Here is a 12,624-nt window from a genome sequence, read left to right on the forward strand (position 1 = left end):
AAATAACTAAAAGAAATGAATTCTGTCTGTGGCAGCTTTCAATTTAATATGCCGGAACCCAATTCTTTTGTACACACTGTGTTTTTCTCATATGTTTCTCAGTGGATATGCACACAGTGGCACACATTTGCTCCCTTCAGGACTGCGTGTTTGACATTACGCAGACTAAAATCCACTGACCACATGTGGGAATCAAACAGAGCTTATGTGCGGTTTTGAACCCACACCGAACTGAAAGTGATTTCACAGCTCTCTGCAGGAAAGAATGAAAAATGTTCATGTGAAATGACTTCACTAAAAGTCTGTGTGAGTCATGGTAAAGCATCTGACTTCATTAGCTGTGTTTACTGCCAGGTCCCAGACATGCAGACTCACAGGAGGAAACTTTCGCCGCTCTCCGGATCCATACTCTCTGGTGGAGAATAACAAACAGGTCATTGTTAAGCACCATCTACCCACAGCCAAAACTAACACTTACTTACTGAGTATACACACAGGGAGAATGTGCAGCAGAATTCTAGACCTGCTCATGGTATTTCTTATAGTGCTGGGGAAACTTGTCGTCAGTTGAAAAATTAAGCAAATTTAAAGATGTCTGATCATTTGGTCATAGTTGCCTGCCATATATATATATATATATATATATATATATATATATATACACACACACACACACACACACACACACAAACACACACACACACACACATATATATATATCTATATCGGGACAAACACTATCCAGTCAACGTACACAAATGCAGAAAGGGGCGTGGTCTGGAATGCAGGAGGGCGTGGTCTGGAATGCAGGAGGGCGTGGGCGTGGTTTCGAACCCCAGACATGGTGGGCACTATCCAGTGAGGGTCCTTAGGCAAGACCCTTAATGCTATACGAGCCTACCTCAAAAATATGAGCGAACACAATAATGACAGAGTCATACCGGCTCGGATGTCGCCCGGGTTAACAAGGTCCGCGTCAGATGCTAGGGAACCAGGGCAATCTGATGACAAATGGGCTACTGGAACAAGACACACATGGACAAGGGCGGAGAATACGGAGTTGTTGGAATGCTACTACACTAGTAATCCCAGAGAGAGGGGATATATGGGGCGGATGTGGGACCAATGGATGCTTCGAAACCCACAATCAAGGCTAACAAAGAAACAGCTGTTAGCCCAGTGTTCCAACATCCGTAACCGAAAACTGCTGTCACAACTAGAGATCGATGAAATACAACAACAATGTTACGGCAAGGGGGAGCCAGGACGCCAGGTCAGCGGGGGGATATCACCCCCCCCACAATCTGTGATTGGGTACCAAGCCCTAAGAGACATAGACAGCCTCAATACAAGAGCTGCTGACCTGCGAAGGAAGATTGTGACCCAAATTGAAACCTGGAGCCTCCGACAAATACCGAAGCTAAGTTGTCAAGTACCTTCAGAAGATCTGCTAGAAGATGTGAATGCTGCAATAAGAACCATCCCCACAGGGAACATAACTGAGACCAACAAGCTGATCCACAGTACAGCAACAGTAATCCTCGAGATGCTGGGATACAAGATCAACACAGGGCACAACAAACAATACCCTCCATGGAAGAGACGGTTAGAGGCCAAGATAAAGGCGACACGGAGAGAAGTCAGCCAGCTAGCCGAGCTACAGAAGGGGAACATGGTGAATAAAGGGGCACCCAGGAAATACAGCAAGCTCTCCATACCTGAAGCACTCGAAACTGCCAAACAGAGACTAACGGCTCTGGCTACCCGACTGAAGCGATACACCAAGGAGATTGAGGCCAGGAGAATAAACAAGACCTTCTCCACTCAACCAGCAAAGGTGTACTCTCAGTAGCAGGGAAATAGCATCCGGCCAGACCCACCAAGAGCTGAGGTGGAGAAATACTGGAAGGGCATATGGGAAAGAAAAGCATCACACAACACCGATGCTCAGTGGCTAGTGGACCTGAGGACTGACCACAGCTGCCTCCCAGAACAAGAACCAGTAACCATCTCAATGGCAGACATCCAAGAAAGAGTGTCAAAGATGAAGAGTTGGTCTGCACCGGGCCCGGATATGATCCATACATACTGGCTAAAGAAGCTGACAGCACTCCACGAGCTTCTAGCAGCACATATGAACCAGCTGCTAAGGGATGGGACACACCCAGAATGGTTGACTGAAGGCAGGACAGTCCTGATCATGAAAGACCCACAGAAGGAATCTACCCCATCCAACTACCGGCCAATAACCTGTCTCAGTACAACATGGAAGCTCCTGTCAGGCATCATGGCAGCTAAGATGAGTAGGCACATGGATCAATATATGAGCGGGACACAGAAAGGAGTTGGTAATAACACCAGGGGAGCCAAGCACCAGCTACTGGTGGACAGAGCAGTACACAGAGACTGTAAGAATAGGCAGACCAACGTGTGCACCGCCTGGATTGACTACCAGAAAGCCTACGATTCAATGCCACACATGTGGATACTGGAATGTCTGGAACTGTATAAGATCAACAGGACACTAAGAGCCTTCATCAAGAACTCAATGGGGAAGTGGAAGACAACCCTGGAGACTAACTCCAAGCCAATTGCCCAAGTTAACATCAAGTGTGGCATATACCAAGGGGATGCACTATCACCACTGCTGTTCTGCATAGGCCTGAACCCCCTCAGTCACATTATTACAAAGAGTGGCTACGGATACCAATTCCGAAGCGGGACAACAATCAGCCATCTCCTCTACATGGATGACATCAAGCTGTATGCCAGGAATGAGCGAGAAATTGACTCACTGATCCACAACACCAGGATCTACAGCGACGACATAGGGATGTCATTCGGATTAGACAAATGTGGCCGGATGGTATCAAGAAGAGGCAAGATGATCAGAACTGAAGGGGTCAACCTACCAGGGGGCAGGATAGAAGACATCAAGGACAGCTACAAATACCTTGGAATCCCACAGGCTAATGGCAACCATGAGGAGGCCACAAGGAAGTCATCCACAGCCAAATACCTCCAGAGAGTAAGGCAAGTCCTGAGAAGTCAGCTGAATGGCAAGAACAAGATCCGAGCCATCAACATGTATGCATTGCCGGTCATCAGATACCCCGCTGGGATCATAAGCTGGCCAAAGGAGGAGATAGAAGCCACAGACATCAAGACGAGAAAGCTCCTCACCATGCATGGAGGGTTTCACCCCAAGTCCAGCATCCTGAGGCTGTACACTAAGCGGAAAGAGGGAGGCCGAGGACTAGTGAGCAGGTCCAGGATGAGACATAAAAAATCCAAGAGTACATCAGGAAGATGGCCCCAACAGATGAACTGCTCAGTGAATGCCTTAGACAGCAGAAGCCTGAGGAGGAAGAGGAGGAGGAGGAGACAACATGGAGGGACAAACCCCTACACGGCATGTACCACCGTCAGATAGAGGAAGTTGCTGATATCAAGAAGACCTACCAATGGCTGAATAAAGCTGGACTGACAGACAGCACAGAGGCACTGATCATGGCAGCACAAGAACAGGCCCTAAGTACAAGGGCAATAGAAGCCAATATCTACCACAGTAGATCTGACCTAAGGTGCAGGCTATGTAAAGAAGCCCCAGAGTCAGTCCAGCATGTGGTAGCAGGGTGTAAGATGCTCGCCAGTTCAGCATACATGGAAAGGCACAACCAAGTAGCTGTGATAGTGTACAGGAACATCTGTGGCCAGTATGGAGTAGAAGTACCCAAATCCCAATGGGACATACCACCGAAGGTGGTTGAGAACGGCAAGGCTAAGATCCTGTTGGACTTCAGCTTCCAGACCGACAAACAGCTGCTGGCTAACAAACCGGACATAGTGGTGATGGACAAAGAGCAGAAGAGAGCAGTGGTGATAGATGTGGCGATTCCAGCTGATGCCAACATCAGGAAGAAGGAACACGAAAAGATTGAGAAATATCAAGGGTTGAAAGAACAGCTGGAACAGATGTGGAAGGTTAAGGTTAATGTGGTCCCCGTGGTAGTAGGAGCACTTGGGGCAGTGACCCCCAAACTGGAAGAGTGGCTCCAGCAGATTCCTGGAACAACATCTGAAGCCTCAGTCCAGAAGAGCGCAGTCCTAGGAACAGCTAAGATACTGCGCAGAACCCTCAGACTCCCAGGCCTCTGGTAGAGGACCCGAGCTTGAGGATGACACACAGATACCACCCTGAAAGGGTGAGAGGGACATTTTTTAAAATTATTTTTATATATATATATGAAGTATATATGTATGAAGTCTGATATTTATCGTGGAATTTCAACGTGTTCCCGCAAGGAATATGAATGAATGAATAAATAAATGCGCAAACTTTATGACTCATAAAGAAAGAAACAGATGAACAAATATCCAACCGTCAAACATGTTTATCAACGCGTCTTCGACGTGGAGCTGTTATACGTCAGAAAATAGTCGGTAATAACTCCGTCCATTCTGTGTGTACATGTAGACATGGGTCACACACACTGACATCACAGCGGTTTTTGTTGCAGGGAGACACCCTCCGTATAGAAAAGGTTGCAGTTACAGCGTCCACATGACAACGCAAACCCAGCGTTTTCAAAAAACTTCACTTTGGCCAGCGTCCCGGATATCTTCGTTGTCTTGTGGACGAAAGGCGTAACCGTAACAAAAACCCTCGCTGCCCGATGCCTTACGCCATATTGTTCACGTGATTCCTTCTGACAGATGCAAGGTGATTGGTTCGCGCCATGTAACGCAAGCTCTGCAAACTTGACGGAATAATAAAAAACACATGAAGAGACTAGACTGATTTTAAAGGTCATTCTTCTCTCTTTGTACTTTATACATCAACCACAAGCTGATTTCCTTACCAGGGATAGAACACTGTCCAAGGCCACTCTGATGTTTGCTATAATGAATAATGTACTTTGAAGCATTGTTTGAGCTTTGTGAAAAAAAAGAGGGAATTGTGTCTGTTTTTCAAATTTCTGCTATCATGATTTAGTCTGGAACGTGACTTGGACAACAGACTATCAAATTGAATTATTATTGATTCAGGCAAATCTTATACGCCTTTGAAATTTTATTGACTCCCCTGCTTCTGCCTCTAGAAAGCCTGACAGCTCCCCTGTAAATCAGCTCTCAAATCTAACACACACACAGACCTGCCATACACCATCGGAATGGGTTTTTCAGTCAAGGATATACATTTGCATCTCAGCTTCCCACCCCTCCATCCCCTCCAAAGAACAGTCTCTCCTTTCTCTCTCTCTTCCTCCTGCTCTTTCGGTCTACCACCTCCCTCCCAGCTGTATAATTCATGCGGCATTGTATTATTGTGCAAACACAGTATGAGAGCTCATTTTAGGTAAGAACAGACTGTGGCGTCAAAACACCTCAGGCCTGCCAGTGGAGGTCTAAAGCCCTGTGCTGCACAGCTGATGAAAACAAAGAGCCAGTACATAGGCACTGGAGAGCAGCTGTGTTCCATGGTGTAACAATTCATTTTCACGGTCCACAGAAATCGTAATGAAAAGAACTTTATCTCAGGTACATAGTGAAAAAATAATTTCAATATTTACACAGATGGTAATTATGACATAACATCTGCTTTCTTTAAAAGTGGTAGGAAATTATCTGTCCCATAGTGCTCCACTCTCAGGAAGGAAAGTGTGTTAGATTTAGATACACAGCTACAGCTGACTCTACAGCTGACAATATGTCATTGGCGAGCAGCACGTCTTACGACCTGTAACAGGTGTATCCCTCCGCCACTGTCAAGCTCTATTTAACCCTATAGTAGGAAGAGCTGAGTGAAGTGTGCTTTTCTCGCTGGCATCGATGTTTTTACTGAAATTCAAACACAATCGGGGACTTTTTGTCTTGTACAAGACGGAGAACAACGTTCGGTAACAGAGGAACTTTACAAAGGCTTTACATAACATGAAACAGATGCATAGAGTGTCAGTCTGCTTAACTTTCTGTTAAGGAGAGTGTTTTATTAATTTTAAGGTCAACATATTTTATCTAAAAATAACAGACACGTGATGAAAAGAAGCTAAAAAGACATATTTTATCCAAACCTGGGTTAAAAAAATAGTCCACAGCACATGACAGATGAAGCACTACCGTAAATAGAAGCTTACAGTTGATTGAATGCAAAATGACCCAATCATAGTGCAGGCTGTTTTTTTTTTGGATGACGACCAGAAATTGACCAATAGGAACAGGCTGCTGGGTGTTGACCTCTGCGCGCCGCATCACCACCTCCTTCACGTCCGTGGCGGAGCAGCACTATATAAACACACCAAGCCAAGTTTTAAAGGGCAGAGTTGTAAAACTCCCAGGCCGTGGGGAGTCAGATAGCAAGCCTGAGAATCGGAATTATCAAAACCCCACAAAAACAAAATCGCCTGGAACAATATAACATTGACCTAATTTTATAAGAAAACCACATTTGATAGACCCTGTTCCAAACATAACGTTTGCTGGAGAGGACTGGAAGAAGAACCTGCTGTGAATTTCCATGTAAGTAAAGACTGATTTCAAGTTGACATGTCGAAAATTTAAACTACTGTCCAGTATTATATCATATCTGACAGTTCTCAAACGTGTACTCGTTGTTGCTATTGAATGGTAGTCCTTTATGGTTAATTTATTCGTATATACAGGCTGGATCCACCTAGCTTGTTCAGATGCTACGTTATTGCTACCATCAACACGATCTGTTCTAACGTTAAATATTAATCGAGTTCTTGTTGCTGTTTGCTGTGTGTTTTAATTCTGTGCTTTGTTCACTACGTGTCATGGAAACATCGGTAACGCACATAAAAATTAACCCATATTTAATGTCCAAACAGGTGACTAACGTTAGCTAGCAGTATTTCTGTTCACACCCTGCACTACAAGTTCCGTAGTTGCTAATGCTAGTTGATGTGCGTGACGTGAGTTGTTTAGTTTAGTCACCATCGCTGTGTCTTTTAACCTCTTAGAAATGACTTTATGGTCTTCGTTAGACTTCGACTGGTGATTATGTAACAGCAGGCGAGGACGTGCTCCTTCAGCGCTGCTAGTTAACCGTCATCTAATCGGGAAAGCGGTGGACTTGCCTGTCTGAGTTAAATCAGACCTGTCATACATGGACGCAGGTAGCTTTGCTTGAACATGTCAGCGCACCAAAATGAAGCGAATTGAAAAAAAATCCTTCGTTGTATTGACACCTGCTGTCAGATCCAGCGTCCTCCGCAGAGGTCAACCGTGCTCGCATATTTCTGTCACACTAGACCGCTGGGGAACACACACTGCTGACACCATCTGAGTCAGGAGCCTCTGTTTATTTATAGCTGTTGATATCGTACAGCTGGGGGAGGGAATGGTGAAACCCAAAGAGCTAATGTGGATGAAATGTAGTCACTAACAACTATTAATGTGACGTACACCTTTTTTTTTTCACTTGCGGTGAAAGCAATCTTGTAATTTTCCTTTTTTCTCATATCCTTTCAGGATCCTAAGCCCAACCGTGTTGCAGAAAGGACATTTATTTTGACAACAAGCACTCAGATTTTGCAGTACAGTGGTCACTTCTGCCTTGGAGGTTTTGCAACGCTCAGTGATAGAAAAAGATTTGTCCTTGCCACTGAAGCAGCTATGCAGCTGGAAATTCAAGTAGCACTCAACTTTATTATTTCATATTTATACAACAAACTCCCTCGACGACGTGTGAACATCTTTGGCGAAGAGCTCGAGAGGCAGCTGAAGAAAAAATATGAGGGTCATTGGTATCCGGATAAACCATACAAAGGTTCAGGGTTCAGGTGCATCCATGTGGGTGAGAAAGTGGACCCTGTGGTGGAACAGGCAGCCAAAGAGAGTGGGTTAGACATCGAAGATGTCCGGAATAATCTCCCTCAGGACCTTAGTGTATGGATCGACCCGTTTGAGGTTTCTTACCAGATTGGAGAGAAGGGACCGGTCAAGGTGCTATACGTGGATGATAACAATGAGAATGGATCAGAGCTGGACAAGGAGATAAAGAACAGCTTTAATCCTGAGGCCCAGGTCTTCATGCCAATCAGCGACCCTGTTGGGGCTTCATCAGAGTCCAGTTCACCATCTCCTCCTTTTGGGCAATCTGCTGCTGTGAGTCCCTCCTTCATGCCGCGCTCCTCCCAACCCTTAACCTTCACCACTGCCACCTTCGCTGCAACCAAATTCGGCTCTACTAAGATGAAGAGCAGTGGCCGAAGCAACAACACTAACGGCGGAAGTAGCAGCAAGGTGGCTCGCACCTCCCCTACCAATAACCTTGGTCTGAATGTCAACACCCTGCTGAAGCAGAAAGCCATCTCCACCTCCATGCACTCACTGTATGGGCTGAGTCTGGGTCAGCAGCAGCAGCAGCAGCAGCAGAAGGCCTCTGCTCTGTCGCCTAACGCCAAGGAGTTTGTGTTCCCCAGCCTTCAGGGTCAGGCCAGCCCTGGAGCTGTGTTCCCTGGGGAGGGCTCCCTGGGGCTAGGCCCTCTGCAGTACAGCAATGCCTTTGACATGTTTGCAGCCTACGGAAGCCTCAACGACAAGTCCCTTATGGATGGCCTCAACTTCAGTCTGAGCAACATGCAGTATTCTAACCAGCAATTCCAGCCAGTGATGGCTAACTAAACTCATCAAGATGTTATTTATGAATGAATGGTGGCTCAAAGTGAAGGAAAAACACAACGCACACTTAGATACTGGACTTTTAAGGATGTAACGTCTAGTCAGTCAAGCGCATGTGCCCAAGGGTGTTTTTAACTGTGCTCCCTTGAGTTCGTTTCTACTGAAAAGCTTGTTGTACAAACACATCCAAGCTTGGTTACTTCAATTCAACATGCATTGTTCTTCTTTTTCCTTTTTGCCAACCAAGCACAAGATTTTTTACCATGTTGGGAAAATTCTCCCCCCCCAAAAATAGAAATACAAGCTTCAAGTTTTGGCCTCTTACAGTATTTTGCAGGTGGTAAGGCAAGGCTGATTTATATGAATTGGCACTACTAAGTGGGGTTACTTCGTCTTTTCTAATTGTATAATTTAATTTAGTACAGAGTTTGTAAAATATCAGAGTATATATTGTTTCTATGACATGGTGTTGCATTTATATCTTTTTACTACTCCAGTGATCTGTGATGGCTGCAGCAGCTTTTCCTTATTTTTTTTAAAATAATTGTTAAAGAAATCCATCTTTAAAAAAATACGTCAAATATTCTAAAGATTGTGTACAGAATATTCCTTAGTGGTGGAATTTAAGTGTAGGAATATTTGCTTTTTCTGAAAGATGAATTGTATTTTCTGTTAAGAGGTTAAAAAGATTTTGCTATACTATGGACAAAATGTAATCGTATGAATATTAATTTTGTACCTACATTGTGCAATACTTGATAAAAAATACGGTATAACAAAGTATTTTGAGTCAGTGTCTTACATGTCAAGAGGGACTGAAATAGTTTATATTGTTAAGTTTGTATTAAATGCTTAAAAATTATATGCTTGTCTTTATTTTTTTTAATTTCATATTTGCAACCTGGTCTTTTTAATAAAATTAATTACAGTGAACATGACTTGTTGAAAGCAGACTTGTTTATTAAACAGGAAACAGGGGTTTATTTTTCTATTGACTGGAACCAGCCTCTGCCATTGTGCAATCCTCTAGCTGAGCAACTAAATAGTTTCACTGTCACACGCTAGTTGTTGCCACTCTGTGTCATAAGGGCAACTGGAGGTTAAAATGGCCACTAAGCAGCTGTATGTGAGGTGCGTTGAGGCATGAAGCGTATGTAGTGTCAACTTGAGATCTGCTCATGGAGGAGTGTAATGTCTTGGCGACGGGTGGTAGCCACGTGACGTGGTTGTGAGGTGGAGAGGTATTTGCGATCAATCACACTTATTGTTGCACTTAAAAGAATCACGTTCCACCTAAAGCCTGGTTCAGCCTGTTTATTTTTAAAGCGGATGTGTGGTCGTATTACTGTTCAGTGGCCATTTGCAGACTTTAAAGCATAAGTTATCTAGAGGGGAAGGGTCGTGGTCTGGTTGGTTAATGATTAGCTTGGATGTCATGTTAGAGATGCAGAGAGATTCACGGACAAGCTTAAGATTTATGAAGGTTTACAGTTCCATCTTAGCTCACTGACGACATAATCATATTGTCCATTCTACATGACTCAAATGGATCCAGGAGGCAACTAGCTTGTGTTTCCATGCTTAAATAACTGAACCCCCTCCTTTGTGAAAGACGAAGGAGGGGGATCCTTCGTCGCATTACGTCCGAACCACCCTAATATTAATATGCACCACTCTTATTAATATGCTCCACAAAACAGCATGAAGAACATTGATCTGAAATAATAATAGAGATTGTATCTACTTTTGATGGTTACAGTGCAGTAGTACAGGATGGAGTTGCTCGCATTACGTCTGAACCACCCTATCTAAATACCCCCAAAACCGGGAGTAAGTATCTGCTTGTGAGTGATCATTATATTAGTCGCTTTTTTGTAAGAGGGTGACCTACTAATAAGTGCCCTTAATTGAACCCCAGAAGGACAGAACCCCTTTTTTTGTACCGATTTTACAACTCAACACACATGCTTCAAAAGAAATATCCAATTCACCAGATGTTGGAAGGGTAATAATAAATTGTCCAGAAATGTAGTTTTGGAAAGCTCACACCACTCATACCAAAAGCTGACTGACTTGAAATGTCTTATTAATATGCTCCACAAAACAGCATGAAGAACATTGATCTGAAATAATAATAGAGATTGTATCTACTTTTGATGGTTACAGTGCAGTAGTAGGAGTTGCTCTATTAAGATCATTCAAAACACGCAAAGCCGACACCAACCAGTGTCCTGTCAGGAAGGGAGGGGCTTAGAAGGAAGATATAAAACCCATTCAAATTTGCTTGATTTTAAAACAAGCTTATGACTGGTCTTCTAAATATAGCTAAAGTGGAGATAATGATATAATCAGAAATAGTAAAAATAAGGTGACTTGCACACAACTTTATTTCAACAACACAAAGGGTTAGGATTAGGATTAGGGTTAAGGTTTAGGTTAGCGTTAAAGTTTGGGTCAGGGTTATGTTTGGGTTAAGGTTGGGGTTTGGGTTAGGATTAGGACTACAATAGGGGTTAGGGTTAGGATTAAAGTTAGGGTTAGGATTAGTGTTCGGGTTTGCATTATGGTTATCGTTACGGTTTGGGTTAGGAATAGGATTAGATTTACCTCAGTTGTGTGTGATACAGTCTATAAAAAGCCATTACACCAGCTATTGTTAACAGACAGTATCTATATATGGATTATTTCAGGATTATTTACAGTGTAAACTAAATCTAGGTGTAGATCAGATGGGCAAATAAATTACTGGTGCTGCAAATTAATTCCTTTGGTCTTTGGGGAAGTGGCCCATGGAGGATTGAATTGAATGACTGTTACAAACTGCAATTCCACTCTTGTAAGACAAAGAAAACCCTGGTGGTTGTTGCTGTGAATAATGTAGGTACCAGTCTGTGTTCCACTCACAGGTTTGTTTTCATACAACACATCCTCTGTGGTTAATTGTTAAATGGCTATTGTGTGGATTTCAATAAGTTTAATGCAGTCAAGGTAGTGTTGTGTCATGAGTATGTATTCCCTAGTGCATATCCAGTCACTGAAACTGGTTTGAAATATCCAAACCAGTTTGCTTCCTATTGTGTGCTGCTGTAATTATCAAGCAGCAAACATTCTGTAATAGAGAAACTATTTCTATTTGTAGTTCTTCTGACTCACTCAATAGGTTTTAAAGAATTTCAAGGTGAGGTCCGAGTTTAAAACAATATTCTGAACACACACACACACACACACACACACACACACACACACACACACACACACACACACACACACACACACACACACACACACACACACACACACACACACACACACAGACACACGTGCACAGATCCACATGACCGCCTCAGATCTGAGATAAACAGGACCACAGATGGTCTTTCACACCATCTGGGAGACTCTCAGGGTGTGGGGTGTTGCTTCGCTGTGATTCCATCTTCTTTTTCTCCCCTTTGCCTCAGAGAGATACATTCCTTCACATATTAAACTTTTCTCTCTTAATATTTCTCACACACAGTAGTGTGTACACTACATACTGGATTTCTATTTGTTCTGAAGGATGTTTCTCATCAGCTGGATGTGTTTAAAGGGGGTTGGGAGTTCCCTTCTGCACACAACAGTCTGAATGGAAATGTTCACCTTTGGTTCCATTCTTGAGATTCCACTTTATGAGAAATATGAACTTATTGTCAGAGGCAGTTGGCATAGTTTACCATATTTATTTCATTTTCTATCTTATTTCACAGATTCCACATCAGATTTATCTGAAGAAAACTAGACAGCCAGGCTTGGTGTACCTTCAGTCCCAAGACCTCTAATCATTAGCTGGACCAGATATCTCATTTAACACACACATTAAGCAGGTTTCTAGAACGGCCTTTTTCCATCTCCGAAACATTGCTAAAATCAGGCATATTTTAAAACGGAGTGATGCAGAGAAATTAATCCACGCTTTCATCACTTCCAGACTAGATTACTGTA

General features: G+C 43.4%; 1 protein-coding gene across 1 annotated transcript; it reads left to right on the forward strand.

Moving 5' to 3' along the window:
* Positions 1-6,328: 6,328 nt before the first annotated feature.
* LOC137588255 (protein Tob1-like) lies at positions 6,329-9,584 on the forward strand. Its single transcript, XM_068305206.1, has 2 exons — positions 6,329-6,519; positions 7,495-9,584. Exon 2 carries the CDS (start codon positions 7,639-7,641, stop codon positions 8,647-8,649), a length of 1,011 nt encoding a protein of 336 aa, XP_068161307.1. The 5' UTR covers positions 6,329-6,519; positions 7,495-7,638; the 3' UTR covers positions 8,650-9,584.
* The last annotated feature ends 3,040 nt before the right edge of the window (positions 9,585-12,624 follow it).

The sequence above is a fragment of the Antennarius striatus genome, chromosome 21 (genome assembly GCF_040054535.1).
Source record: "Antennarius striatus isolate MH-2024 chromosome 21, ASM4005453v1, whole genome shotgun sequence".
NCBI lineage: Eukaryota > Metazoa > Chordata > Actinopteri > Lophiiformes > Antennariidae > Antennarius > Antennarius striatus.